A 26,872-nucleotide genomic window follows, 5' to 3' on the forward strand; every position below is an offset into this window, starting at 1 on the left:
GAGACACGTAGGGACAGTTAAGGGGTGAATAAGAGTGGAATCCTATATAATAAAAGGGTAATATGCAAATTGACCCTAATGGTGGAACTACCAGATGACCGCTCGACCAGTCACTATGAGATGCACTGACCACCTCTCGGTCCCTTTCCCTGGCCAGCAGGCTCCAATCGCCCAATGGTGAACGGGGAACTGGGGGTGGGTGGCAGGGGACACCGCTGGCGCCAGGCCAAGGCCTCCACCCCACATAAAGAGAGCAACCCACAGCAGGAGCAGGGCTGGCGTGAGCAGGCTGACCTCTCAGACGGGGAACCAGGTGTGGGTGGCAACGGGGGGCAGGGCTGGCTGTGGGCAGCCAGGGAAGATGGGCCTGATTGCAGGCCAGGCCTAGAGATGGTACCTCCACACGAATTTCATGCTCCTGGCCTCTAGTATAGAATGAGGATGGTAATAAGTCTTAAGACATGGAGCAGTGCTGGTAACAGAGCATTTTGCATTAGTAAGAGTATCCTGTGTATCTGCCCAGTAGGTTAGGAACAAGGGGTATAACAAAATGTAACTTGCAAGTACTATTTGGAATGTATGCCTTCAATTTGAAAATTGTATGTTCTTTGACTTAAAATTTTTTAAACAATAATTACCTAAGATTTTATGTTTCTGAGCTGTTTCAACACAATTTAGTATTAGCTATCTAGTCCCAAAAATACAATTTTTTGTTTGTTTTTAATATGTTTATTAATTTCAGAGAGGAAGGAAGGAGAGAGAGACCAGTGTGAGAGAGACATCTATCAGTTACCTCCTGAATGCACCCCAATCAGGAATTGAGCCTGCAACCTGGGCATGTTCCCCAGCTGGGAATCGAATCAATGACCTTTCAGTGCCTGGGACGACGCTCAACCGAGTCACAGGGGCCAGGGCTCTTTCTGTTTGCAGTAGTTTTTCATGTAATAGTACATTGCTCTTATAACTGGTAGATGTTGATTCAGAGGAAGTTGGCTTCCGGTCCGAGTTTTGACATAGCCATGTCCCGTCTTTTATCATCAGCACTTTAAAGCACCGTGAAGATTAATCTTGACAAATGAGGGACTTTTTCCACATTAAACATATTGCCTGAGTCATTACTAAGTAACTGCTGGTGAAGTTGGACACGGTGAGATTTCACTCTATGCTTACGCACTTTGGTTTTTATTTTATTCTTAGGACATGTATTAGAATACTCAACAAATACATTTTAGCAGTCATCTACCTGAAACTGGTCCACATTCTGGAGCAGATTTAGTATTGTGCTGTGTGAAAGGACAGGCATTCCCAGAAAAATACATATGCTAACATACATAACCTTTTGGTGACCTGGAGTAAAAAAGATGCTTTTAGGAAAATTAAAAAGTTAGAAGGCTCAAAATACCATATAACTCTTGTATTCTGTAACTCCATGGTAGTTTGTTTTTACCTAAGTAAGCCATTATAATAACTCGTAAGATTAATTACTTCAAGAGGGCTGTCTTCCAACATAATAGGAATTATTTTTGTTCTAAACACAAAAATTTACATAATCAAGAAACTGAACTCTGACGGTGACCTCTAATAGGTAACTGGACAGAAGTAGACAACAGGTCTGCAAGTATATTTTGGTGTTCATGTGAAAGTCACCTGTACAAGAGGCAAATAGGACATGAACCTAGTTCAGAGAGGGAAGGTCCTATGAAAATGCCAAATGCCCAGTACAAATATACTAGGTCGTCTGGTCAGCAAAGATGGTTCAGCCTGTTGTTCCTATTTTTGTTAAAAATAAAGATGTGTGTGAGAGCGAGTTTTTAGCTAAGAAATTATTGAGTGAATTAGCTAGGGCTTACTAAATTTGGCATTCATTAATTAATCTTGGCACGTTACAAAGCTAAACACGTCTGCCTACAATGCAGGGCAGGGACTATTCAAGACTGGACGTTCAGCTGGAAGAGGCTTTCTCGTTGCATTGTCAGATGGTATGGTTTCATTTTATAACTATTATTTTTAGTTATAACTAAATTGATTTAGCTTTATAATTATAAATGTAGTTTCCATTCTTCAGTTAGTACTACAGTAGTTAGTAATATTTGTAACTAGTGGCATAAAATTTTTAATTACCAGACTAAGGCGTATATGTTCCGTTATGAGTCCTCCCTATTACTAAAGTAGTTATATACATACAGTCCACCCTACAAGTAGCCTATACAGTAAACTCCAGAACCAACACAAGCTTTTCTAACCGGAGGAGGGGTAGGAAGGCTTCAAGTTCTCGCTTCTCGTGGGTGGGCTACACGGAGGAGCAGCTGTGGCAGGCTCGCAGCCTTTTCCCCACCGACACGTGCTGCTCGGCATGGTACAGTTCTGTGCAGAAAGCGCCAGCGTCCTTCATGAGACGGTACTTGGGGCAGACGTTGAGGGCATTGTAACTGTCTTTGATATCAGCCTCTCTAAAGTAGACCACCATGTATTTGTGCAGATGAGTCTGGCTCCTCAGGTCGCTGCAGAAGAGGTTAAAGGCCAGGGGGAACAGGTCTTGGGAGTTCTCACCGGGGCTGACCTTGCTCTTGCCACAGGTACCATCACACACAGTGTTGACATCATTGGAAAGAAGGAAAATGACTTTTTCCGCGGCTTTCTTCTGAGTGGTGAGCCACTGCACCAGGCCCATCTCGGCTATTTTCTTTCTCTGCCACTTGTCAAGGATAACCTCACTTCTGCAGTGGTTCTGAAGAAATTCAGTGAAGTAACAAACTGTGTGATGGAAACATATTTCGGGTGGGTAAACCACAAGAACCTTAATGGGGGGCAGTAGCGTGGTGGTGGGGAAGGAAGTCTTGATCCTTCCTGTGGAGAGAGAAAAACATTTGTTATCTATAAATAGCAAATGGTAGGCTTTTGCCATAAAGATGTTGTAAAAGCTGTATTTTGTAAGTCCTTATTATTAAATCAGTCTCTTAGTCAAGCCATACCTTTTCAGGTAAATTCATAGGTTTGAGGTATTCTGTTTTAGGTGGGTTGTTGTAACTTTAGTATTGTTAGTACCATATACTGTATAAACAGGAACATCCTGGCCTCTGCCCTTCACGTTTTTGGGTCAATTCAGTAGTAATTCCATTTTCTACCAGCAGGTGGTAGAGTTTCTTTATAGTTCCATAGGGTTAAGTGGCGCCCCTTTTCAGCTGGAACGTAACTGGAAAGCTGCCCTATGTGTGCTATAGAACAGAAACCATCTTTGAAAGTACTATAGCTAATTCAGGCCACACAATATCTTCTAAGTACAAGTATTCCTGAGGTCCTAGTTCCACAGCCTTCTTAGCTTAGATCATGAGATTAAGCTTGTTTTATCTACGTTATCTGTGATGAGAGACAGACTGCCTTTATTTTCTCTTCTTTCAGTGTACCACCCTCTAGCTGGATGTCTTTTTACTCGGGTTTCTATAGTCAATCCTCAATATTTTAATGTTGGCAAGGCCCTTAGAATATATGAATCCAAGTTACCACTGTTCTTATGCCTTATAAGAATTATTTTTAAAAACTAGAGGCCTGGTGCACAAAAATTTGTGCACTCAGGGAGGGAGGGGGTTCCTCAGCCCGGCCTGTGCCCTCTTGCAGTCTGGGACCCCATGGGGGATGTCCACCTGCTGGCTTAGGCCCGCTCCCCAGGGAATCGGGCCTAAGCTGGCAGTCAGACATCCCTCTGGCAGCCCAGGAGCCCTTGGGAGATGTCCACTTGCCAGCAGGGAGCAGGCCTAAGCTGCAGTCGGACATTCTTAGCGCTGCAGAGGAGGCAGGAGAGGCTCCCGCCACCACCACTGTGCTGGTAGCCGTCAGCCTGGCTTGTGGCTGAGCAGAGCTCCCCCTGTGGGAGAGCACTGACCACCAGGGGGCAGCTCCTGCATTGAGCGTCTGCCCCCTGGTGGTCAGTGTGTGTCATAGTGACCAGTCATTCCCAGTAGTTCTGCTGTTAGGGTCAATTTGCATATTATCCTTTTATTATATAGGATAGAGGCCTGGTGAACAGGTGGGGACTAACTGGTTTGCCCTGAAAGGTGTCCCTGATCAGGGTGGGGGTCCCGCTGGGGTGCCTGGCCATCCTGGGTGAGGGAGGGGCTGATGGCCGTTTTCAGGCTGGCCACGCCCCCCAGCCACCCAAACTCCCAGCCTCTCCTTTTTTTCTTCTTTTTTTCTGGGATTTATTTATCTTCTATAATTGAAACTTTGTAGCCTTGAGTGGAGCTGAGGGCTTGGTTTCCTCCATCGCCGGGGGCAACCCAAGTCTCCTGCTCACTCCAGCTCCATGGCCGCTGCCATCTTAGTTGGGTTAATTTGCATACTCGCTCCTGATTGGCTGGTAGGCGTGGCTTTGCAGGTGTGGCTTGAGCGTAGCAAAGGGACGGTTAATTTGGATGTTTCTCTTTTATTATATAGGATAGGAACTAGCAGAGAGGACCTACCACAGGTACAGTGCCATTCCTTATTAGCTATCTTTGCCCTTTTCAGTACCTGTCCATGCCTCAATGGTAAAAATAAAACAGATGATAGCCACAGGTTTGGAGATTCGATCCCTGCTTTAGCTCAGCAGATGTGACCCAGTCGTTATGTCAGTCTTTTTAGGAGAGCTCTAGGCATTAAGTAAATGCTATCTGACTCCTGTTCAGTGCCAAAATGGGATGGCCTCTAGAGGAATCTCCTTTAAAAACATTCAAAGTGTTATTTCTTCACCCAGGTTTCTTGAAAGCACAGCATTATTGCCCTTACCATGCCTCCGCATGAGACAGGTCCCAGCCGCCAGCATCCCCGTGGCTGCCAGTGGGGCCAGGAGGAGGAGAGGCAGCCAGCCACTAAGCATGCTTCTACCTGCAGAAACAAAACCAAACCAAATGACCTCATGTTTGGAAACCAAGATTATTACTCTATACTTTGCAGAAGTTTAGACCCCTTTAAAACCAAGGGTCACTAGATCTCTCAGTCTGAAGAATGGTATGTTTTCCTACAGCGTCCACATCTTTCACTCAGTTCTCAAGAGGGATATGGGAGGAGGCGGAGAGCAGTCCTCTCAGTTCACTTTGGCTTCCCACTCCGTGTTTACACCGTGGTAACCAGAGTTCACATTCATTTTTTGTTGTTGTTGTTGTTCTTTGACAAATTAATGTTATTCTGGGCACAGATACTTAATATCTGGTAAACAGAGATGGCATTTTTAAAGGCTGTATTGTAAGACTTGGATATGTGGGGGATATTGCCACCCCTCACGGAATGCCAAGGACCAGGTAAGCTCAGGCACACAGATGTGCTCAAGAACCCACAGTCACTGTGGCCACACATTCAGGACTGTTCAACACCTGGGTTGTCTTCAGTTGATTTGGCTGCATTTCAAGAACACCTTCCAAGTGTTGACTCCACTCTTGGGCTAATTCCAGAACTGTAAATGGAAGCACTAACATCTCTAAATCCGGAGGCACCTTTTCCAGAACATGCTGCTCTTCGTTCCAATGAGGCATGTCTTCTGGTGCCAGTATTCCTAATTTGTTATCCAAATGTTGGCCATGTGACCCCATCAAGTTACAGCCACAGCGAGGCCTGGGCCACTGGGACTAATAAGATAAATGTAGGGAAGTGCACGTTCTCTCATTCACTCAGTCCTGTTATGCTCTTGACTTTTTTTCAGCAGATCCTTGTGGCTCTGAACATCCATTTTGCACTGTTTATTTTTCCCCTTCTTGTATATATCCTGCTTCATAAAGGACTTGGGGTGATTTTATAAATAAAGCCTTCATTCTTATTCCAACTGCAGGCTCTGGGCAGCTCTGACATCTGTCCCTGCCCGCTAGTTTAGCATCCACAGGCAGGGACTCTGTCCCACCCCCATGTGCATCCTGTCATACTGATGGGGGGGTGACAGTGGCCCTCATGTCCTGAACCTCTTTGATCATCTGGTGACAGTGACTGGGCACTTACTGTTATCCAAAGGGAAGGACGTATCTGTTTGTGGACAAAGTACAACGGTTCCTTTGCGACGGATGCAGTCGTTGCCACAGGTGCGGAAATACGGAGTCAACTGAGGGAAAAGGAGAGGCTCAGAAAGTACCACCATGTGTCAGAGCAGAATCTCAGCACAATTCCCACTTCTACCAAAACTTCGCTCCCCTTTTTTTCTGGTTTCAACCCTGTCCCCACTCCCCACCCCTTGTAATATGACATTTTCCCCTTGGTCACACTTCAGTGACAAAGCCCTAAATTCCAAACCAGTGACCCAAGACTGAAGCACCTTCTAAGTCTCCTGGGGTCTGCACCTGAACTTTGTACATGTTGCTAACATGTTACTTTCCATATCTATGTGGGTTAGGTCACATCCCATATATACACAAATAGTTCCTCAAACAAGCGGCAGCAGGGCTCCTATTAATTTCCACTTCATGAAAGAAAGGGACTGGGAAAGTCTGGTTCCCTGGAAAAGGGTGCGGACAGGCGTCTGCTCCCTCTGGCAGGGCAGGGCACTGCCTTTATGTTCCATGGAATGGGAAGCAAAAGCTCCTCCTATCTTGGGTGTGGCTGTGCCTGACTGAGACCCTCCACAGCCCCACATCATAAACTCAGATTTGAATGGGACCGGAGAGCATCTACTCGTGCAACTTCCTCCCTTCCACCTGAGTAAACTGAGGCCTGTAAGGACAAGGCAGTTGCCCTCCAAAGCTCGTACATTAATCAGGAACCCAAGTCTTGGCATTTCACATTGTTACTTCATTTTGCAGTTAAAACAGGCTAGGGGAAATAAATGGTACTCTTGTCTCAGAATTACTCATACACTTTGTAACAGAAAATGAAAACAAAAATCCTTTGGAAAGTTAACATCCACTAATAAAAGCAAAAGGGGCCATAACTGTAAGGTCAGCCTCCTGACCTCCCCACCCCTAGACCAGCCAAGGATTTCCCATTAACATCACTTGATGTGTGACAGCTGCAGAAATGCACAGGATGCAAACTCACTACTACAACTTTGAAAGGACTCATCAAAAGCCACCAACAGTGGAGAAACAGTCTTCCCCTCCCAGAGTCATCACTGAACTTTACCTGGACCACAGCACCTTCACTCTCCTGGGTCACTGGAACCCTGACAGACACGTGAGTTAGTTTGCTCTGGTGCAGAGAAGGGAGACAAAAGCAAGAACGATGTGCCATGTGAGTGAGTAGATCAAAGATGGCCAGTGAAGAAACCACTCTTCCCAAACCCCTTCAGTGCATCAGACTATGTGAGCACGGATTCATTTCCTGCGTCGGACCCTCTACCTTGGTTGCAACTTAGGCTCACAGGGACATTTCCAGGGAAGTGCCAGGGACTTGTTTTTCTCTATTGAATGAATAAGAAACACCCACCACATTTGGACAGGAAACAGTCCTGCCCGGGGTCTCTCAAAAGAAAGGAATCCTAGAGTGTCCGCATTGCTCTTCAGCAAGGTAAGGAAAGCTGGGGTTGAGGATGGGGTGGTGGTAAGGAAAGGAAGGGAGAGAGTACCTCCAAATCCAAAGACCCAATCACATTTTTATTTAGGATAATAGCCATGTATTTGTTTCCAAGGGGACTGGTTGTAAAATTCACTTCTACCGTCTTCTCATCCTTCTTACAAGCTGTGATGTTTGGATCCCACAGACTTCCTATCAGTGGAGAGAGAATCACATGGATGAAGCTGCAAACTCTTCCCTCATTTAAGTCCCCAAAAAGGGCTTGACAAAAACAAATACAAGTTTTCAGGTCTACTCTATGGGAAGAAAATAGTTGTTTCACTCATGTGACTTGCAAATCAGCATGAGGTTAATTTCCAGGAAGGTGATGTATAATAGCATGCATTGTTTCCCCATCTAGGAGACCACTTCCGGCCCAGGCGCAGCTCCAGGACTGGCTGAAGGTCCTCAGACCTCTTCACACCCCCAATGTCCTCTACATCTGCTAACAAGGAGACCACGTGCAGCTCAGCCTGACAGGGTACACAGGGATGCCTTGTGGGATGGGGGTGCCTAAAAGATAGGGACCAATTCTGCTAAATACCACTAGCCTCTTGAGCATCCTCACACTACATTACCCAGAGATTTAAACAAGTCCTACAATCTTTGGAAATTGGACACTTGGGACTGTTTGTCCTGAAGGGGCTGATTTCAAAATTGAAAGGGTAGGGGCAGGTTCTAGTGGCCTCGCATGTAAGAGGTGACCCCTGTGAGGACACAGGTTGAGAACATGCTTTCAGGTCACTGCTTCAGCTAGTACTCGCACCAGGAGTGTTTGCTAATCCACATAGAAGGTTCCCAGGGCCCCACGGCCACAGATCAGAGATACAGGTGCCCGAGCAGGTGGAAGGGCTTACAGACTCCCCTCCAATCAGGAAGGGCCTTCGATCAGCACCACCATATGTGGTTAGAGCTAAAATGTGGTTCAGCCACCAGGGTGTGGCATGGTTCTGTGACTTGCTTACTACATAAACCCACTCAGGTCTGTCCTTCCCTGGACACACTGGCTGCGGGATTCAGTGGGCAAAGCCCTGGCGGGTCAGCCTTCACTGCCTGAGCCGCTTGGATACATAGTCCCCTGCCCTCACCTCCGTTTCTCATGGAAGATGGGCTGAGCTTGTTGGCTCAAGTTACGAGTTCCTTCAAATAACAAAAGCAAGTGCTGTATTACTTACCTGCCTGGATGCACTGGGTTTTGTATTTCATTAGATGGTCTAGGCAGCCTGGAAATTTGAATGAAACTTTTTACATTTTAGAAAAGGTATCTGTGCTCCACACCCTTGCCAACAAGTACACACACATATATGCTCATCACACCCCATACGAATTGCCAGAACATTCAAGATGTGAGGTAAGATAGCAGATTTAAGTGGGACACGAACATTTTACTGTTGAACAGAAGATTATCTACTCGTGAAATGATAACCAGAGTCTAACTTAAATGCAGCCTTTATCACAACAGGATCTATGATCCCCCAAGAAGATTCAAACCAGCCTTTAAAATGAGGTTGGGTAACGTGTAAATACTGCCCCTACCTGGCGGTGGAGCTTAATCTATAACACTCTCCCATCCCAAGTGGGGGAGACTTAGTGACTTGTTTCCCAAAACTAGACTTGGGAAGGGGAAACAGTAGATTTACATGGAGAAGACTGGCAGGTGCCACTTAACCAAGTGATAAAGGTCAACACTACCAATGGTGTGTGGATGTCACCTACCCCTGATGGGGTGCCATAAGAAGGGTGCCTCACCCCTGAAGTATACTCAGATGGGGGACATTATACGGACGCCTGACCAAGCACTCCTCAAGACTGTTAAGGCTATGAGGAACAAAGACTAAGAAGCTGTCACAGGCCAGAGGAGACGGGACAGCAACAGGACATTCATGGAAAAGCAGGCAAAATCCAAATAAAGTCTGGAGCTTAGTTAACAGAAATGTACAGACGTTGGTTTATTAGTTGTGACCTCTGTCCCATGGTAATGTGAGATGTTAATGATAAGGGAAACATTAAAGGGTAAATGGAAACTCTTCGAACTATCTTTTCAACTTTTCTATAAATTTAAAATCATTCCAACACAAACACATTTATATTGTCTAAGATGAGGTTTGTTCTCATCAAGAAAGCTGGAAACTGCTGTGTAGTAAGAGGTGTGGCACCAAGAAAACCCTGGACCACAGTCTCAAAAAAACGATTGGAAATTGCCCATTTGGAAATTCACCTGAGACAGAGCAGGAGTGGGGTACAAAACAGGTGACCCATTCCAGATGGGGGTGCTCTGGGAACTGCTGCAGCCAGACACCATGCTGGCACCTTCACCCATGATCCTGTCTCATCCTAACCCCAGCCCTGTGTGCGACATTGCAGGTGTCACCCTGGGGAGCTGATGGAATGATGTAAAGCAGGGAAAGAACCCAACATTGAACACAGTGCCACCTGCCTTCACCACAGCTCAGGGACACACCTGGTGGCTGTACATCCTCAGACCCTGCAGTATGCTCTCAAACAACACAGCATGCTAGGAAGCCAAGACTTGAACAAACATTTTGTTATTTTCAAATATATCAATCTACCTTTTTTAAAAAAAATTTTTAGAATTAGAGAGAGAGAGAGAGAGAGAGAGAGAGAGAGAGAGAGAGAGAGAGAGAGAGAGAGAGAGAGAGAGAGAGAGAGAGAGAGACATTGATGTGAGCAAGAAACATCGATCAGTTGCCTCCCACAGACATCCTGGCCGGGAATCGAACCTACGACCTTTTGGTATATGGGATGATGCCCCAACCAACTGAGCCACACTGGGCAGGGCTGGAACAAACGTTTTGCATCAGTGACGAAGAGTGGCTAAAGTGCATGGCCCAACAAGGACCAGAGTTTGAATGTCAGCTTCTCTCTTACTGTGTGTGTGACCCAGGCCAAGTTCCTGGAGAAATGTCTTCACCTGTAAAGCTGCTATCCCATCCTCAAGACTATTGGAGGCTTATGTGACAGGATGCATCCAAGTGCTCAGCATAGTGCCTGACACATGGAAATGGGCTTTTCCCCAATTTTACCCCCTCTGCTCTGAGGTGCAGTTACTGTGGTGTCCATAGTACAAGACTTGGTAAGGCCAAACCCGCCAGAGGGTATTGTCCAGGGTACCCTGACTCCCTATATCAGGCCACATCCCCAGAGCAAGCCTCCCAGCAAGACAGAATAACAGAAGACGAAGGAAGTTTACCTGGTGAGGTGAAATTCACAGACAATGAGGGGCTGTCATCATTCATATTTGCATTGGGGATGTTATGGGCCCCAATGAAATACTGTGTGTTCAGCTCCACAGAGAAACCAATGTAAGAAAACGTCCACTGAAAGGCAAAGGAAGGACCCCTAAATTTCTGAAACATGGCAATGCAGGAACATAGTACCTTTGTGTGGCCTTTCATTCATAGTTTCATTCCTTAGCCTACTGCTGAAACTTAGGTCTCTAGTCAGTGTCTACTTAGAGCAGGAGTGGGGAATGTCCAGCCTCGGGCTGTATAAGGAAGGCCCTTGAAATCTGGCCCTGCCAAGGCATTGGTGGTGAATTAATTAAATGTTTGACCAAATATAGCAGGCTAAGTTTTAACTTGGTAATTTTATATGGCCTGTGAATGATGTAAATACCCAAATGGCTCTTGGCAGAAAAAAGGTTCCCCACCCCTGACCTAGGGAATGGTCCCCATACAATTTGTCAGTGTAACTCACAGAAGCAAAAAAGTGTAAAATTTTAGAACCAAAATATAAGTTCAGTCTCCCTCACTTTGCTGATGGGGAAACTGAGGCTGAGAGGTGCTGACCTGCCCAAGGTACACAAAAACGGGCTTTGAACCCAGACAGCGTGCTCCAGGCTGGAAGCTGCAGGTGCTCACCAGCCTGTGTGTGCAGCACTCCATCCATATACCCTAGCAAAGGGCCTTCCTAGTTTTAAGGACAAGTTTCTCCAAGTGCTTACTTTGCCGCCAGAGGGTCTGGTCTGAGTCTGGAAGGCCTCTGTGTAATTGCACCTCACGCAGCTGTAGGACTGGACGTTGCTTTTGCCTGACACACAGATCTTGGTGGCCTTCAGAAAGCGGATGCTGGCTAATGAGAGAGACGAGAGCAGCTGGTTATTTAGCACCCATTATGTGGTCGGCTTGATGCTAAGAGTGTACATGCCTCATCTCATTTCATACAACAGACCTAAAAGGCAGGCACCATTGTTGTCCTCAGCTCACTCACATTTAGGGAATTTCAGGGAGATTTGCCTAAGCTCACAAAGCTCATTGGGTAGAATATGGATTCAGATTCCAAAGCCCAAATGTTTTCCTCATCACAGCTAAGCCTGAATTTCACAGGATACCTACAAGGTGACTCTAGCTTGCACTATTCTGAGTCTCTTCAGAAGGAAGAACCTTCCAGAATGTCATCACCAAACCATGCCTGCTCTGACTGCACTTTCATTCATGCCAAGTCTTCTTCCTGGAGTGCCCTTTTCTCCTATCTGCCTCTCCAGGGCTTGCTCCTTCAGGGCCCAACTTATATCTATAGCAACGGCTGACAGATACAAGAGCTCACTCTGCTAAGTATGGGGCCAATCGTGTTACTGCAACATCTAATTTAAAGTGACCTCACCAGGGCCCGCTCCTCTCTTCCCGGCACCCATCGACTCACAGCTCCTTCTGGGATTCTGAGCACTGTCCCTGTGCCCATGTCCATAGCTGACGCACCTCTCTGTGCCTGGCACTCCCAGAGTCCTGGCCAAATGGAATTTAACTGAATTTAGGGTGGAACCACAGACGTGACCTTTAGGACCCTGGAATTGGCTCATCACAAGCTGCCTTGGGGGGCTGCCAGGATTTCCACAAGCTACTGAGAAGTGGGGAAGTCATCTAAGCCAGTGCTTTTCCTTTTTTCCCCTCTTAAATTTTCCTTGAATTCATTGAGGTGACATTTGTTAATAAAATGATTTAGGTTTCAAGTGTACAATTCTGTAATACATCATCTGTATATTGTATGCTCACCACCCAAGAGGTACTTTTCCTAAACCTGGGGGAGTCATCTCTGTCCTCAACTTGTCTTCTTCCTTCAGGTGTGACATTACACACCGAGAAGCACACAGATCAGAAGGGCTCCCTCCACCTGATGAGTGTTCACACTCAGGTAGCCAGTACCCAGGTCGGAAACACCCCAGGAGTGTCCCTCCTGCTTCCTTTCAGTCACTCCCAGCCCAGCATAACCACTATCCTGACTCCTAACTGCTTGCCTTAGTTTTGTTTGTTCAGCATTTTTATTAATGGAATCATGGTACACACGACGATAGGCAGTATGCAGATATGAACGTAGAAACGCTTTTGAATCTGGCTTCTTGGATTTGTGAGATTCATCCACATTGTGTATTGTCACAGCTTGTTCGTGCTCATTGCTCTATTGGATTCCAATCTGTGATTACAATTCTAGTCAGGCATTTCCATCTTTTGGCTGTTATGAATAATGCTACTATGAACATTCTAGTATGTAGTTTTGGGTGCATGTATGTATATATTCTTCTGGGTATATGTCTAGGATTAAAATTAAAGGATCACATAATCTGCACATTTCTACCTTAACTTTGATTGATGCAAACTTACCATCTGCTCGGAGTATCCAGCTTATGTTCATCAGAATTGAAGAGCTTTTCGTTACAACAGGTTCCACTCGAAGGTCCCTCAAGTCTCCTGGGGTCAGAGTGTGACTGACCATCCACTCTGGAGAAGGTCCTGGGAGGAGGTGAGACTGCCCATGACACACCCCTCCCTCGCCCAATTCAGCGCCATCTCCTCTAAGCGACTCTCCCTGATCCAACCCTCATTCACAGTCCATCGCTTCTCCCTGCTGAGGCAGCCTGACACTTTCCAGTGTTAACTGACGCAATCTCCTGGCCCCAACCTACAGACCACTTGGGACCACTCTAGGTGCCTCTGTGTGTCTGTGTATGTATGTATTTAGTGTATTTGACATGTTTATTAGAATCAGTCTTGCCTTCCCCATGCCTCAGCCTGGACTCCATTCAGCTGGCCCACATACTTCCCACTTTCTAGTCTTTGCAGGTACCATCTCTCCTCCAGCTCGCCCTCTTCATCCACATTTCTTGGACAGAAATCCACCCAGTCTTCAAACGCTACACTCTCAAACACTCCTCTAAAATACTCGCTTCCTGTTTCTAAGTGTAAGTGACCAGCCTCCCACAGCACTTGCTCTCCCTCCCAGGAGTGGCAGACCTCACTTTCTACCTTGCACAGTCATTCCTGGCCTGCCTGTCCCCTCTTGCTGTCGTTCTGGCCAGGACACCCCCCCCCCCCCCCCCCAACGAATCTGAAACACTGGGAGCTCTGAGAGATGCTGCATGTGCTTCAGCTAACAAAGCAATAGTTCACCCTAAGCCTGGCCTCTGATGACCCACTGCCTGGATTCGGGCCCCATAGAAGTCCAACTGTGTTTTCAATTTCAATGTAAAGCCTCAAATACCCATTCCCCAGTCACCTACCATTCTCAGAGCCACACTGAATCGTCTGCAAGAGAGAAAGAAACCAAGTGTCATGCTGAATACCAGCAAACACAAGCCAAATTAGTCAAAACACCATCCTTTTTTCTTAAATGCAAATACAAGTGCCGAATGCTCAAAAAGCTGGGCTGGCTCCCCTTCCCAGTTTGGGGGAGACTAAGCTGCCCCATGTGGGCTATGCTGGACCATGGGTCAGCTATCAGTATACTAGGTCCTGAAGCCTGCTTATCGCTTCACTTAAAGACCGAAGAGGATGGCTCTGGGCCATCGCGAAGACCGCTTCACACTCTAACATTGAACCATAGGTTTTCAGGGCCAGCTAGCGTATTGTATCTTTTTATTTTCCCAGGTTAAGAACTGGCTACGCTAAGAAGATGAACAGAAGAAAGCCACGAATGCAGTTTATGGTACCTTCCCCAAGTTCTTGAAAATATTCTTCTTCTAATACAAAAGGACAGACTCATCTGTGTTATTTACAAAGTCATAAAGCAACTGTGAGCTCATCATGTTACCTTTTTAAAAGAACTTTAAAAAATAAATATGTATCATCGGTGCCCAAGAAGGCCAGTACCTGATCCTCTTGGAGTTAACTGCTCATTTAAAAAAAATATAGATAGATAGATAGATAGATAGATAGATTTCAGAGAGGAAGGAGAGGGAGAGAGAGAAAGAAACATCAATGATGAGAGAGAATCATTGATCAGCTGCCTCCTGCATGTCCCTCCTAACCCCTGGGGAGCGAGCCCACAACCTGGACATGTGCCCTTGACCAGAATCAAACCTGGGACCCTCAGTCTGCAGGCCAACGTTCTATCCACTGAGCAAAACCGGCTAGGGCATTTTTTATTTTTTTTTAACAAGAAAAGACAATTAGTAGCTTGGTTTTGGAATAAAATACTGAACCTTTTAGGCAGAAACAAGTACTAGTGACAAGACTCAATGCCATAGGTCCACCAGCTCTAGGAGCTGATTTCTCTCACCTCAAAATTTCCAAACACCGTGTTAGACAGAAGGCAAGACGTTTGATGGTTTGGGTAATCTGGGTTTAGGTGCAATTGTCAGTCCCTCACCTTTGTCTTTTGAAGCTGAACTCCAAGGGATAATGTCAGACAAATTTAAAAACAAATTGGTCACCAAAAGCCTGGTGGGACAAGTTGTAGGAAGAAGCAAAGCAACAGATCTGTATATTAGAGAGCAAACTGTTGGCCTAATAGCAACCACCGCAGAGGCAATGCGTTCTTCCTGTAGTGGAAAAGGCCAAGGGGTGCCTAACCGAGACAGGTGCGGCAAGGACAGCAGCTGAAGACATCAGGGTGCCCGAGTGGGTTTGTCTTTCCATAACTACGTGCTTTTATGTGACATGCTGTGCTGAAAAGGCAGGGGTATAATTTCAAACACTTTGCGAATGAGCTTTTTCCTCTTTAGTGATGCAGAACATTCCCTCAGCTGTTCAAGGCACTGGGGAAGAAAGGATACTCATGCAGGAGAGGACAGCCCTTACCAGTTCCAGGGACCAGGCATCTCAGCACAGCCTGAATCAACATGACAAAAGTGAGTGGTAATAGAGAAGCAGATCCTGCACCCCCAAAGGTAGGCAGGCCTCAAGAGCCCAAGCAGTAACAGTGCTGAGCACCTACTGTGTGCCGGGCTCTTTGCGGCAGGCCCTCCTGTTCCTCACTAGATTCTGGTGAGTTAGGTGTTACCCTTTGTTTTATAGATGAGGACACGGAGGTTCAATGAGCATAAATGACTGGATTAAGAGTAAAGGGTGGCATTTGAACCTCCGTCCGTCTGTCCAAGCAGCAGGAAGCCTGGTGCCGCCTGACCAGGACAAGTTGGGGTACCCCAGGGTGCAGACTTGCCCTCTCCAGAAGGCCCTTCGCAAACGCCTTAACAAGGCTCGAACTGGCCGGTCGGCCAACTTCAAGTTCCAGGCTCAAGGGATGGAAATGCGGGAAAGGGGCGCGAAGGGGAGCTTACCGGCTCCGGGGGCTGGGCACCCTGGCACAGCGCAGCCAAACTCAGCAACACCAGCGACATCGCAGGGCCACCGCCCCCCACCGCGCGGTCCTCGCCAGGTTCCTATAGCGCTCTTATAAGGCGCCCTGGCCACCCCTCCGGGCTCCGCCTCCCACAGCGCCACCCCGGCCCCGCCGCCCCCTCCCCGGGTGGGGAACTTGGAAGAGCCCTCGCCTGCGGGATTCACAGGGATGGGCGGGTCCCAGCGGCTCAAGACCCTTCGCGGCCAGAGCACGCGCCGCAGAGGCGCACGCCAACCCCGCGCACACGTGCGTGCAGTGAGCCAGGTGCAGACTGCATTCCCGCCTCGGGCTGTGCGCGCCCGGCCCGCCCGAGCCAGCAGCCAGCCTGGCGCTGCGTCTCCGCCCCGCTGCCCGAGCCCGCCGCCCGCGGTTCCTCTCCTGGCCTCGGAGAGCGCGCGGGGCGCTGGCAGTTAAAGTGCAGCGGGCAGGGGCCGCCGCCGCCGCTCCTCTAGCTCAGCCTCTGCTCCTGCTCCAGCTCCGCACAGCCCACTGCCCCGTCCAGGCACTGGGCCCAGCTGCCCAGGGTGAGTAGCAGCAGGGTTCGAGCCCCGACCGCCGCCGACCCAGCCCACAACGGCGCCGTCCGCGCTCCGGTCCCCTCCGCCCCGCAGGGCCCTGGCCGCAGCCTCAGCCGGCCCCAGGCCGGAGGTTTGGTGAGTCAGGAAGACCCCTGCTGGGCGCTGAGAGTGGGACGCCACTTTATGCAAAGGCGAACCCCCTGGAGCAAAAGGGGTGGGACAAGCCTTACTGAATTCTTCCTGAAGCTAGTTCCTGTTGCAGGAACTAAGTTCTATGTTATTTAGGGTAACAGAAATCCTCCCTTCCCCCCAGGTTTTTCTGTTAAATGCAGATTTCCCCAAAATGAGGGCTGGCACTAATACTCGGATCTCCCAAGGCTGTTTTTGCTGTGGTCCTACTGTGTGCCAGGTATGGCCCACCTGCGGGGTTCTGCTTTGGGTCTGCATGGAGTGGGCCCAGCCTCAAGGTCAGGTGGGGTCTCTGACATGCATATATGCGGGTTCGGGGTAACATTTCTAGAGGATTGATCTAGTTTGCAACTTTGGTTCTCCAGTTTCACTGCCCAGGATTCTCAGCATTGCCTTAAATGCAAATTCCCGTCCTTTCTCAGTGATTCTTACCAGACCCTCAGATGGGGCAGGGTCTGAGATCTGCGTTTAACAAGCCCTCCCTGGTAAATCTGACACAGGTGGTGGGGGACTGTTTTTTTTTTGAGACATAGTGGTTTAGGGGAAGGTTAACAAAAATCAGCTGGGCTAACAGTAGATCACAGAGAGTGGGCCAAGCCTCAAGACCACCTGGGGGTTCTGGCATGCATACATACGGGGTTCTACGTGACATTTCCAGTTCCTGACCAAGAAGAGTGAGGTTGCCTCACCCTTGCCTGGGGCTGGGTGACCCTGGACACCTTGCTCAACCTCTGTGAGTTGCTTTAAGCCCTGTGGTTCCTGATATCATGTCCAGCTCTAATAGCTGTCTTCTTAGCAGGATGCCAGTACTAGGTACAAAGGTGAACACCACATGGGTGCAGGCTCATGGGCCGTCTTGGACTGAGGATGAGTGTGGTGAGAGTAAGTTCAAGGGCATGTGCCTGCCCTGCTGTGAAAGTGCCTCGTCTGCCAGCTTGAGATCTTGAACCTTGTCCCGTGGTGGCAAGGAGTCCCAGCAGAGGTTGAGGTGGTGGTCAGTATTCAGTTTTAGAAAGGCTGCCTGGGTGGCTGTACAGGTCAGTGGGAGGCCAGCCCCTCGGAGACCACAAGGAGGGAGCTGCTAACCAAACCCTTCACATAGCTCAGTCCCTGCGGTGGGCCAGGCTGGAGCTGTGCTGGGTTTCAGCTGCGCCAAAGCAGGCCTTTCAGTGGGAACCTGGGACTGTTGAGTGCGAAGGCTTTGGGGACAACCGGGGTGCAGAGGTCAAGCCTGGAGACGGGATCTGTGAGGCAGACATTTCTAGGGGGTGCTAGAAAGGGGAGGAGAACAGGGCCCTGGGGGAGGAGAGCTTTGCGGTGAGGCTAGGGGGGACTGCATCAGGAGTGAGGAGGCAGCTCATGGGGACAGTGGGACAGAGGTCACACAGGGAGGAGGTGAGACCTCCTGACCCACAGTAGCCCTGCCTTCTGTGGCTGCATCTGATCTCAGGGGCCCCCTGGCCTACGTCACTGGCAGTTAGATGTGGCTTTGGCTTGAGGGGGTGAGAGGGGCATGGGAGTAAGTGGGTTCAGATATGGAAGTATGGGGGTAGCTTTTTTTTTTTTTTTTTTTTTTTTTTTAGCTACGGGAGAGGCTGAGGTTCTTCAGGAGAAGAAACTGCTGGGCAAAGGAGAGGGGGAAGGTGAGGTGAAGTAGAGGTCGCTGAGCATGTGGGTAGGAGGGGAAGAAGGGATGCTGGGCATTGGCGTGGGACACAGACTGAGTCCCCCCATCCACTGCCCTGGGTCCAGGCTTGGGGTGCAGGCACAGAGGCATTACACTGTTGTGAGCCTGGCCCTCAGTAGGATGGCAGTGATGCCCGTGCTCTGCAGACAGGATGGCAGAGAGTGCGGGCCCAGAGGTGAGCCCGGCGGCCACACCTGGTGTTCCCTGTGGGCAAACAAGGTGTGCCTGCCTGTCCTCTTGGGGTGTGCCACGCTGCTCTGACGGCCATTGAGAAAAGTGTTCCTCCGTGAGAGGCCCTTGTTGATAAAGGTGCAGTGTCTGAGGAGGCCTGTGGGAGGGACACCATTTGCTTGAATGCCTAAGCCAGTGGTTCTCAACCTTCTGGCCCTTTAAATACAGTTCCTCATGTTGTGACCCAACCTTAAAATTATTTTCGTTGCTACTTCATAACTGTAATGTTGCTACTGGTATGAATCATAATGTAAATATCTGATATGCAGGATGGTCTTAGGCGACCCCTGTGAAAGGGTCGTTCGACCGCCAAAGGGGTCGCGACCCACAGGTTGAGAACCACTGGCCTAAGCCCAGGATTGTGGAGGCTTTATACACTGGAGGCAGGGCCACTGCGGGTCAGGAAGTGTCAGCCTCTCTCTCTCTGTGACCTCGGGCGAGGCTCTCCCCTTCTCAGAGCCTCACTTTCCTGTTCTGTAAAATCAGCAGGTAAGAGTGTGTTGGCAGTGGCTAAATGAGGTGACTCAAGTCTGAGGATGTGACCTTTGGAAATACTCTGACCTTCCCCCTTGGGTCATGAATTCTGCCAGGTCTGGTGTCTGAAAGAGCCATCGTGCAGTGTGCCTTCATGCGGGTATCGTAGGCACTCCTTAAATGCTTGATGCATGAGTGAATGCCTGCCTTCCTCCAAGGCCAGCACCCAAGCCTTCCCAACTGGGAGAGCTGGTTTGGGCTTGTTCCTCTTCCTCCTCTGGTGGGTGAAGGTCAGGGCCTCTGCTGGAGCTGGAGGACCATTCTGTCCAGTACCCGTGGCCCTTGACCCCAGACCCCCTGGGGCAGGCTCTGGGTCACAGCTAGGGGTCGAGATGGCAGGGTCCCTCATCCCCTGGCTGAGCTACTCACTCACCTGCTGCAGCCTTCAGCGAGGCTCTTGGTGTCTTGGAGCCTCAGTTATTCTCATCCATAAATGGGGTTGACACCAGCCCTGCTGGACTGGCAAGGCTGTTAGGTGACTCTGAAGAGATGGGAGGAAAGTTGAAAGATTTAAAGGTGCTGCGTAAATTTAGGGGCAGGGGAGGCAGGACAGGAAAGAACAAGTTAATGTGTCTATGATCCAAACAGGGAAATTCCTTTGGACCCGGTGCAAGGACACTCTCAGGTTCTGTCACTGTTATCAGACCTTTGTATCTCCGCTGGAGCCATCCTGGGAGAGCAGGGCCATTGGGGTTGTTGACATGTCCCAGGCCCTGCCTCCGCCCTCACAGGTGGAATTTTCCACTTGGTTCCTTTTGCAAATATTAATCAAGGTCCTGCCAGTTAACAGTGGACTCATTGTCTTGTGAAGAGCAAGCCGTTTCTGGCGAATACTGGCTGCCTTCCAGGGCCCTGGCACCTGCCCAAGCTGGGAAAGGGGCCGTTGGGAGCGCGCTGCCCCCAGTTCTCCCCCCACCCACGTTCTGCTCCAGCTGGTTGAGCTTCACAGAGTCAGCAGTCCTGCCTGCTTTGAGTCAGGGACCCTGAAGCCACACTGAAGACTTGCCCTGCAAACATTTTCTCTGCTCCTGAAAGGAGGGGCTGGCCCAGGAGCGCACACAGGCGCAGGCCACAGGCTTAACTCCACCTTAATACCACTGCTCCTCCTGAAACCCTGTGAAGTCCCAACCCAAGTTACCTGCATTGATTTTCACGTGTGTTGTCGAGGTCTCAAATCAAGTACAAAATGCAGAGGGGGCGGCTACTATTGCTCTCTCAAAGCCCCATCTGTACGTGGAGATGAAATTGGTCTCACGGGGCTAAAGGGGGGAATCTCTCGAGACTTCAGGGGGTGGAACAGGGAGTACCCTATTGGGCACATGTAGCAGAGTTAGTGATCTATTTTTTGATTGGCAATACTTTAATTCATCTGTTATTCGTAATATTGTTGGTCATAGTTGCAGCATCACTGCCCGCATTTTATGAAGGAAGTAGAGTAGCACGTATTTTCGGTGTGCACTTTTAATTCTAACAAAGCTATGAAGTGGGTGGCTCTGTTCCCATTTGATAGATGAGGAAACTGAGGCCCAGAGTTGCTAAACCGTTAATGGTGGCAGGGTTAGGACTGCAACCCAAAGGATCTTGACCACCAGTCCCTTTCACTTTTTTTTTTAAAGTAGTGGAACTTGAACAAGGAGCCCCAATATATAAAGCACATGCAGGCGATGGCTGCAGATCAGTGTGCTTGTAAGTTCCCATCTGTGATTTTTTTCACGTCCTAGTCAGAGCAGTGATCCTGTTATCATGAGCACACTCTTGAAACCAGGGTGCTGGTTGGCGTCTTACACGAGCCCCGGTGCCTGACTGATTTCTGCACTTTAGTTCAGTGAGAGAGTAATTTGTAGTTGGCACAAGGAAGTAGTGGAGGTTTTAAGCAGCTCACTTTGCAGTCTTAGAGCCTGCTGCAGTGAAAGCCAACCAAAGTGTGTGGAAGTTGCCTGGCTAGCTCGCATCTCGCTGCTGCACCAGTAACTTTTTTATTTATTATTATTGTTATTCTTAATCCTCACCCAAGGATATTTTTTCCATTGATTTTTAGAGAGCGGGGGAAAAGAGGGAGGAAGGGGGAAAGAAGGAAAGAGAAACATTGATGTGAGAGAGACACATCGATTCATTGCCTCCCTCATGCGCCCTGACTGGGACGGGATTGAAGTTGTCACAATCCTGGTATGTGGCCTTGACCAGGAATTGAACCTGCCTTGTACAGGTCAATGCTCTATCCACTGAGCACACTGGCCAGGGCTGTGCCAGTGGTTTATAAAGGAAAGTGTGGGCGTTGCCCACTAGGCTGCTCCCTGAGGAAAATCCAGTGGGCTTTGCAGCGTCTAGTCAGTGCCGGGTTCGTAGGCAGACTGCAGTCCCAGCCGTGGGAAGGGAGGATTTGACCTGGGATCTTCGGCAGGACACCTGAGCAGGTGGGTTTGGTTTCTAGGGGGTTCATGTCCAGTCCACAGCAGTGCTTCCCAAACTCTGTGCTGAAGGACCAGTCATTTGTTAGGTTTTTAAATTTTAATCTCTTACAGGCCGTTTAAAAAATGCAGTAGAAGTTGTTATAATAAAAACGTAGACACATAAAATTTAAGCCCATTGTCTTTTTTTTAAAAGCCCATTGTCTTATAAGATTCAACAGACACAAAGCCACTGTGTGTCAAGTTCCTGCAAAAGTTTCTGAACTCTGACTTTCGATTCTTACTTATCTTTCACAGACGATCAAAAACAGCACGCAGACTGCACTGGCCACAGAGCCCGGATCCTGTCACATCTGGGTACAAGGTGGGTGCTTTTCAATTGAGATTTTGAAAACTGTTGGGAAGGGTCCTTGAGGAAGCTGGTAGCAAGCTTTTGCAGAACCCTAAACTTCTGTAGAATGGTTCGAATTCCTCAACCCGGCCCTGGCTCTCACCTGGGGGGTCCTCCCGCCCTAGTTCCCTTCCCTCCCTCCTTTAGTACGGATGTTTGAGATTTAAAATAGACAAAAAAACCTTTATGTTATGGAAAACTTGAAACATGTACAAAACTAGCCAGAAAAGATTATCGAACTCTATATTCTCATCACCTCATGGGCCATCCTGTTTTGTCACCTTCCCTGATCCTTGGGGTTATTTTAAACCAAATTTCAAATACCCTTTATCTTTTTGTCAAATTTTCAGTTTGTGTTTCTGAAAGAGTTGTGCTAAAACAACACTTGTCACATCTGACACACAAGCAATGATTTCTTAACATCTTCACACTCCCAGGATCTAAATAAGATGCACACATTCTTTCGTAATCTATAGATTGCCATCCATCTCTGTCTGTCTGGTTTACTTTTCACTTAAATTTGTTGTTCAGGAAATGAGTGGAGTTTCCCGTAGCCTGGATCCTGTTGATGGGGTCCCTGGGCGTTCTTTCACATGTTCCTCTGACCTTTGTCCTCTGATTTGGTGGGTGGATTTAGAGGTGTGAGCAGATTCGGGCTTGAATTTTTTAGCAAGGATATTGTATAGGCCTTCTCCCATTCAGACCTGTCTCGACTTGAAGTTGGTTGTTTTGTTAACTGTCTCCTGTGTGTAACATTACTTTGGTGAGGCCCAAGCTGATCTTCCGGGGGTTCTGGGCGCCCCTCGGCCTGAGATCACCCAGCTGCTGTGTGGAGAGCAGATTGCGAGTTAACACGGGAAGGGGTTGTGATTGCAGGGACACTGCTAAGATGCCACCAGAAGGGCTCCAGCAGGGGATGCCTGGGATGGTGGAGCCTGATCAAGGCAGGAGTGCATGGGGTGGGCAGAAGGGGGCAGATTCAACAGATCTGGCCCCACCCCTCTTACGAGAAGTCACTGCCTCTCTGTGCCTTGGTTTCCATGCTCGCCTCCGCTCCTGAAGTGAGCAATGTATTTTTATATGCCAGTCACATAACAAGCATTTATTGAGTACCTGTCATGTGCCTGGCCCTGGGAGCTGTGAGCGCCTTCCACTGCTGACTGTAAGTGAACAGATAATAGTTGCAGCTCTGTGTACAGGTCCTGCCAGGTGGAAATCTTGGTAACTCTTGGCCACTAGGCCACCAGGCTTCTGGTGATCTCTGGGTTCCACCTGTCCCTATGCCGATGGGCCAGGCACAGTGTGGAACCCAGAGATCACCAGAAGCCTGGTGATCTCTGGGTTCCACACTGTGCCTGGCCCATCGGCATAGGGACAGGTGTGACGGCCAAGTACCTCCAGGGACAGCGCCAGCCCCAGGGCACTAAGGACCTCCATGCTCCTGAGAAGCGAGCTTTGTGTTAGAGTCTGCTAACTGGGTCCTTTCCGTGGATGGTCCCACTTTCTACTGTGCCATACCTGCTGGCGGTGCCCCATAAAAGCTCAGGACAGAGCCCTGTGCTTGCTTTGTCACAGAGGTGTAGAGCTCTCTTTTGGTTAAATTCCTAAAAGTGGGATTGCTGAGACAAAGTGCTGCCCCTTTAAAATCCTGATGCATCCATTGCCTTCCGGAAGGTTTCACCTGCTTCCTAGTTGTGCCTAAAGCAGAATCACTATTGTGGGCCTCGCCCCCGCAGCTGAGCTCAGAGGCTGGAAGCAGGTCTGGCTGAGACTGCTCCACCCCTCTCCAGGGTTCTGTCCTCTCTTCTTGGGTGACCCACAAAAGTCAGGACTTCAGTGACTCAAAGGAGCTAACCCCAACTGCACTGGCCCAAAGCTAAAAATGAACCACACACACAAAGATACAGGTGTGGGCAGCACACACACATGCATGCCAAGAAGTTGGAAGAACCCTATTTAAAGGGTAGTTTCAGAAAGTTTTGTCAGCTCCCCAGCTGTGTGACTGCAAGCAGGCTGTGTCCCAAGTACAGGTGTTCCTGAGATGGTGGGTAAGCGTTTTATTCTGGTTGCAAATCTTTTGCATTTGAGGCCACCAAAATTATCGGACTTGTGGGATGGGTCACGAGCTCAGAATTACATGGAACTCTGTCTTGTCGTGCATGAAACTCTGACCATGAAATTTGGCAAATTTTTCAATACAAGTCTTCACCTACTGATGTGAGAATTTGAAATGAGAATTGTTAGTTGCCACAAAGTGCTATGGTGATGAAATCCATTAGCCATAGTCAGTAGGGCGTGGTGGCCCCTACGTTTGTTACCCCTCAGTTTATGTCACCTCTGCACTTGATTCATCTGCTGTGTTCACCACTGCCCTTGAGGGCAGTGGCCTTCAGTTGACCAAAGTCTTACTTCCCCGACAAAAGTACCACAGGGACTGCGTGCCCAGCTCCAAGCTGACCAGCCGGTAGAAGGTGTGGCTCGGGGGAGCTGCCCTGTCCCTGGGAAGATGAGTGTGGCCTGAGGGTCTTCTCTCCTTGACTGGGAGGCAGGGCAGGTGGTAGTCTCCTCTCCCCCATGCACGAAGCAACAGAAATGGAGAGACAGCGCCCAGGTTGGTCAGGGTCACAGGCTCCTAGAGTCAAAAGGGAGCCTTGGATGCCACCTCACTTACTTCAGCCTCCATTCATGGTAGGACCCCCATTTCTCTCTCTCTCTCTCTCTCTCTCTCTCTCTCTCACTCACTCACTCACTCACTCACTCAAATGAACACACATGCTTTCCTATCTTTCTCTGGTCCCATACGTCCTACCCCACCCCTCACTTTCCACACAGCCAATGCCAGGGGGCTCCTTCCCTGCTCAGGAAAATGGAAAGGGCTGTTTCCCTGCGACTCCTGCCACCTCCGTTTCCCCACCCCCATTGGTCAGTCTGCCCACCCACCCGGTATGGGAGCCTGAGGGAGCACTGCACTAGAGGTGAAGGGGTCCCTGTTCCCAAGGAGGTTCCTTTGGGTAGCAGCCCCCCTCCTCAGCCCCACCCATCCCCTTATTCCCACTGTGCACAGGGAGTATGTGTAGATCCTGCCACGTCCCAACCCTGTGGGCCCAGTGCTCCAGGAGCCTGAAGGACTCCTCAGCTCCCTGCAGCCCAGGTCCTGGCTTCTGAAGGGCAGAATTTAGTTACTTTTTCAGGCTGAATTATATTCCATGTCACCTGCTGATGGACATTTGCATTATTTCCACCTTTTAGCTATTTTGAATAGTGTTGCTAAAAAGATGAGTGTATAAGTATTTGTTTGAGTCGCTGCTTTCAGTTCTTTTGGGTATATACCTAGGACTGGAATTGCTGGATCCTATGGTAATTCTATGTTTAACTTTTTGAGGAACCAACATATTGTTTTCTTCAGTGTCTGTGCCATTTTACATTGCTATCAACAGTGAACAGGGTTCCATTTTCTCTACTTCTTGTCAACACTTGTTATTTTCCGTTTTTTTTTTTTTAAATTATAGCCATCCTAATGGGTGTGAGGCCATGTCTCACTGTGGTTTTAACTTGTATTAGGGATGTTAAGCATATATTTATATGATTACTGGTCATTTGCATGTCTTTGGAGAAATGTCTGTTCCAGTTACTGGCTCGTTTTTGTGTTGAGTTGCTTGCTTTTTGTTGAGTGGTAGGAGTTGTTTCTGTATTCTAGATATTAATCCCTTATCAGATATTTGATTTGCAAATATTTTCTTCTATTCTTTGGGTTCTCGTTTCACTCTCTGGATGAGGGCCTTTGACGCACAAATGTTTTTAATTTTGATGAAGTCCAATTTATCTGTTTGTTTTTTCTTTTGTTGCCTGTGCTTTTGGATTTATTTATCCAATAAATCATCACCAAATTCAGTGTCATAAAGATTTTACCCGATGGCTGGGCCGGCATGGCTCAGTGGTTGAGTGTTGACCTATGAACCAGAGGTCACAGTTCAATTCCTGGTTAGGGCACATGCTCGGGTTACAGGCTCAATCCCCAGTGTGGGGCATGCAGGAAGCAGCTGATCAATGCTTCCCTCTCATCATTGATGTTTCTATCTCTTTCTCCCTCTCCCTTCCTCTCTGAAATCAATAAAAAATATTGATTTTACCCTATGTTTCCATATAAGGGTTTTATCATTTTAGTTCTTACATTTAGATCTTTGATCTATTTTAATTTTTGTGTATGGCATAAGGTGAGAGTCCACATTTATGCTTTTGCATATGAATATCAGTTTTCCCAGCACCATTTGCTTAAAAGATTGTCTTTTTTCCATTGAATAGTCTTGGCACCCTCATAAAAAATCTATTAATCATTGCCCTGGCCAGGTAGCTCAGTTGGTTAAGATACCTCCTGATATGCCAAGGTTGTGGGTTTGATCTCTAGTCAGGGCACATGAAAGAAGCAACCAGTGAGTGCATAAGTAAGTGGAACAACAAATAGGTCTCCCTCCCTCCCTCTCTCCTTCCCTCCCTCCTTTTCTCTTTCCCTTCCTATCTCTCTCTCTCTCTCAAATCAATCAATAAAAAAATTAAAAAAAAACTTATTAACCATCTATGCAAGGGTTTATTTCCGGGCCCTCTATTCCATTGGTCTGCATGTCTGTCCTTACACCACCATCATACTGTTTTGATTACTATTCCTGTGTAGTAAGTTTTGAAATCATGAAGTTGAGTCCTTCAGCTTTGTTTTTTTTCCAAGACTGTTTTGGCTACTTGGAGTCCTTTCAGATTCCATATGAATTTCAGAATGGGTTTCTCTATTACTGCAAAACAAATAAACAAACAAAAACACTGTTGGGGTTGCTACATTGAATCT

General features: G+C 48.2%; 2 protein-coding genes and 1 long non-coding RNA gene across 8 annotated transcripts in view; 2 read left to right on the forward strand and 1 right to left on the reverse strand.

The window, feature by feature from the left end:
- Nucleotides 1-194: 194 nt before the first annotated feature.
- On the reverse strand, nucleotides 195-19,711 carry IL17RB (interleukin 17 receptor B). Of its 3 annotated transcripts, none has more exons than XM_036331897.1 (11): nucleotides 19,610-19,711; nucleotides 14,018-14,042; nucleotides 13,122-13,250; nucleotides 11,468-11,595; nucleotides 10,715-10,841; nucleotides 8,679-8,726; nucleotides 7,517-7,656; nucleotides 7,075-7,140; nucleotides 5,962-6,061; nucleotides 4,762-4,860; nucleotides 196-2,847 (listed from the first exon to the last, which is right to left on the reverse strand). In XM_036331897.1, exons 3-11 carry the CDS (start codon nucleotides 13,231-13,233, stop codon nucleotides 2,291-2,293), a joined length of 1,377 nt encoding a protein of 458 aa, XP_036187790.1. In that variant the 5' UTR covers nucleotides 13,234-13,250; nucleotides 14,018-14,042; nucleotides 19,610-19,711; the 3' UTR covers nucleotides 196-2,290. The 3 variants fall into 3 exon arrangements, with proteins under 3 accessions (XP_036187789.1, XP_036187790.1, XP_036187788.1); XM_036331895.1 differs by lacking the exon at nucleotides 19,610-19,711 and adding an exon at nucleotides 16,016-16,188; XM_036331896.1 differs by lacking the exons at nucleotides 4,762-4,860; nucleotides 19,610-19,711 and adding an exon at nucleotides 16,016-16,266 and having other exon boundaries at nucleotides 195-2,847.
- Nucleotides 4,269-9,527, forward strand: LOC118667980. The gene is made up of 2 exons (XR_004971474.1): nucleotides 4,269-7,458; nucleotides 7,865-9,527. It is a non-coding gene; the product is annotated as an uncharacterized LOC118667980 (long non-coding RNA).
- CHDH (choline dehydrogenase) overlaps nucleotides 15,534-26,872 on the forward strand; it is a 32,307-nt gene continuing 20,968 nt past the window's right edge. Inside the window, exons 1-2 of one of the 4 annotated variants that reach the window (XM_036331894.1) lie at nucleotides 15,534-15,586; nucleotides 21,942-22,008. The gene's annotated coding sequence lies outside the window, so the exon portion shown is untranslated. Of the gene's footprint in view, nucleotides 15,587-16,432; nucleotides 16,731-18,402; nucleotides 18,428-21,941; nucleotides 22,009-26,872 lie in introns of those variants that run through there. The other 3 variants (XM_036331891.1, XM_036331892.1, XM_036331893.1) reach the window with 3 other exon arrangements.

Source organism: Myotis myotis, unplaced genomic scaffold (genome assembly GCF_014108235.1).
Source record: "Myotis myotis isolate mMyoMyo1 unplaced genomic scaffold, mMyoMyo1.p scaffold_m19_p_13, whole genome shotgun sequence".
NCBI lineage: Eukaryota > Metazoa > Chordata > Mammalia > Chiroptera > Vespertilionidae > Myotis > Myotis myotis.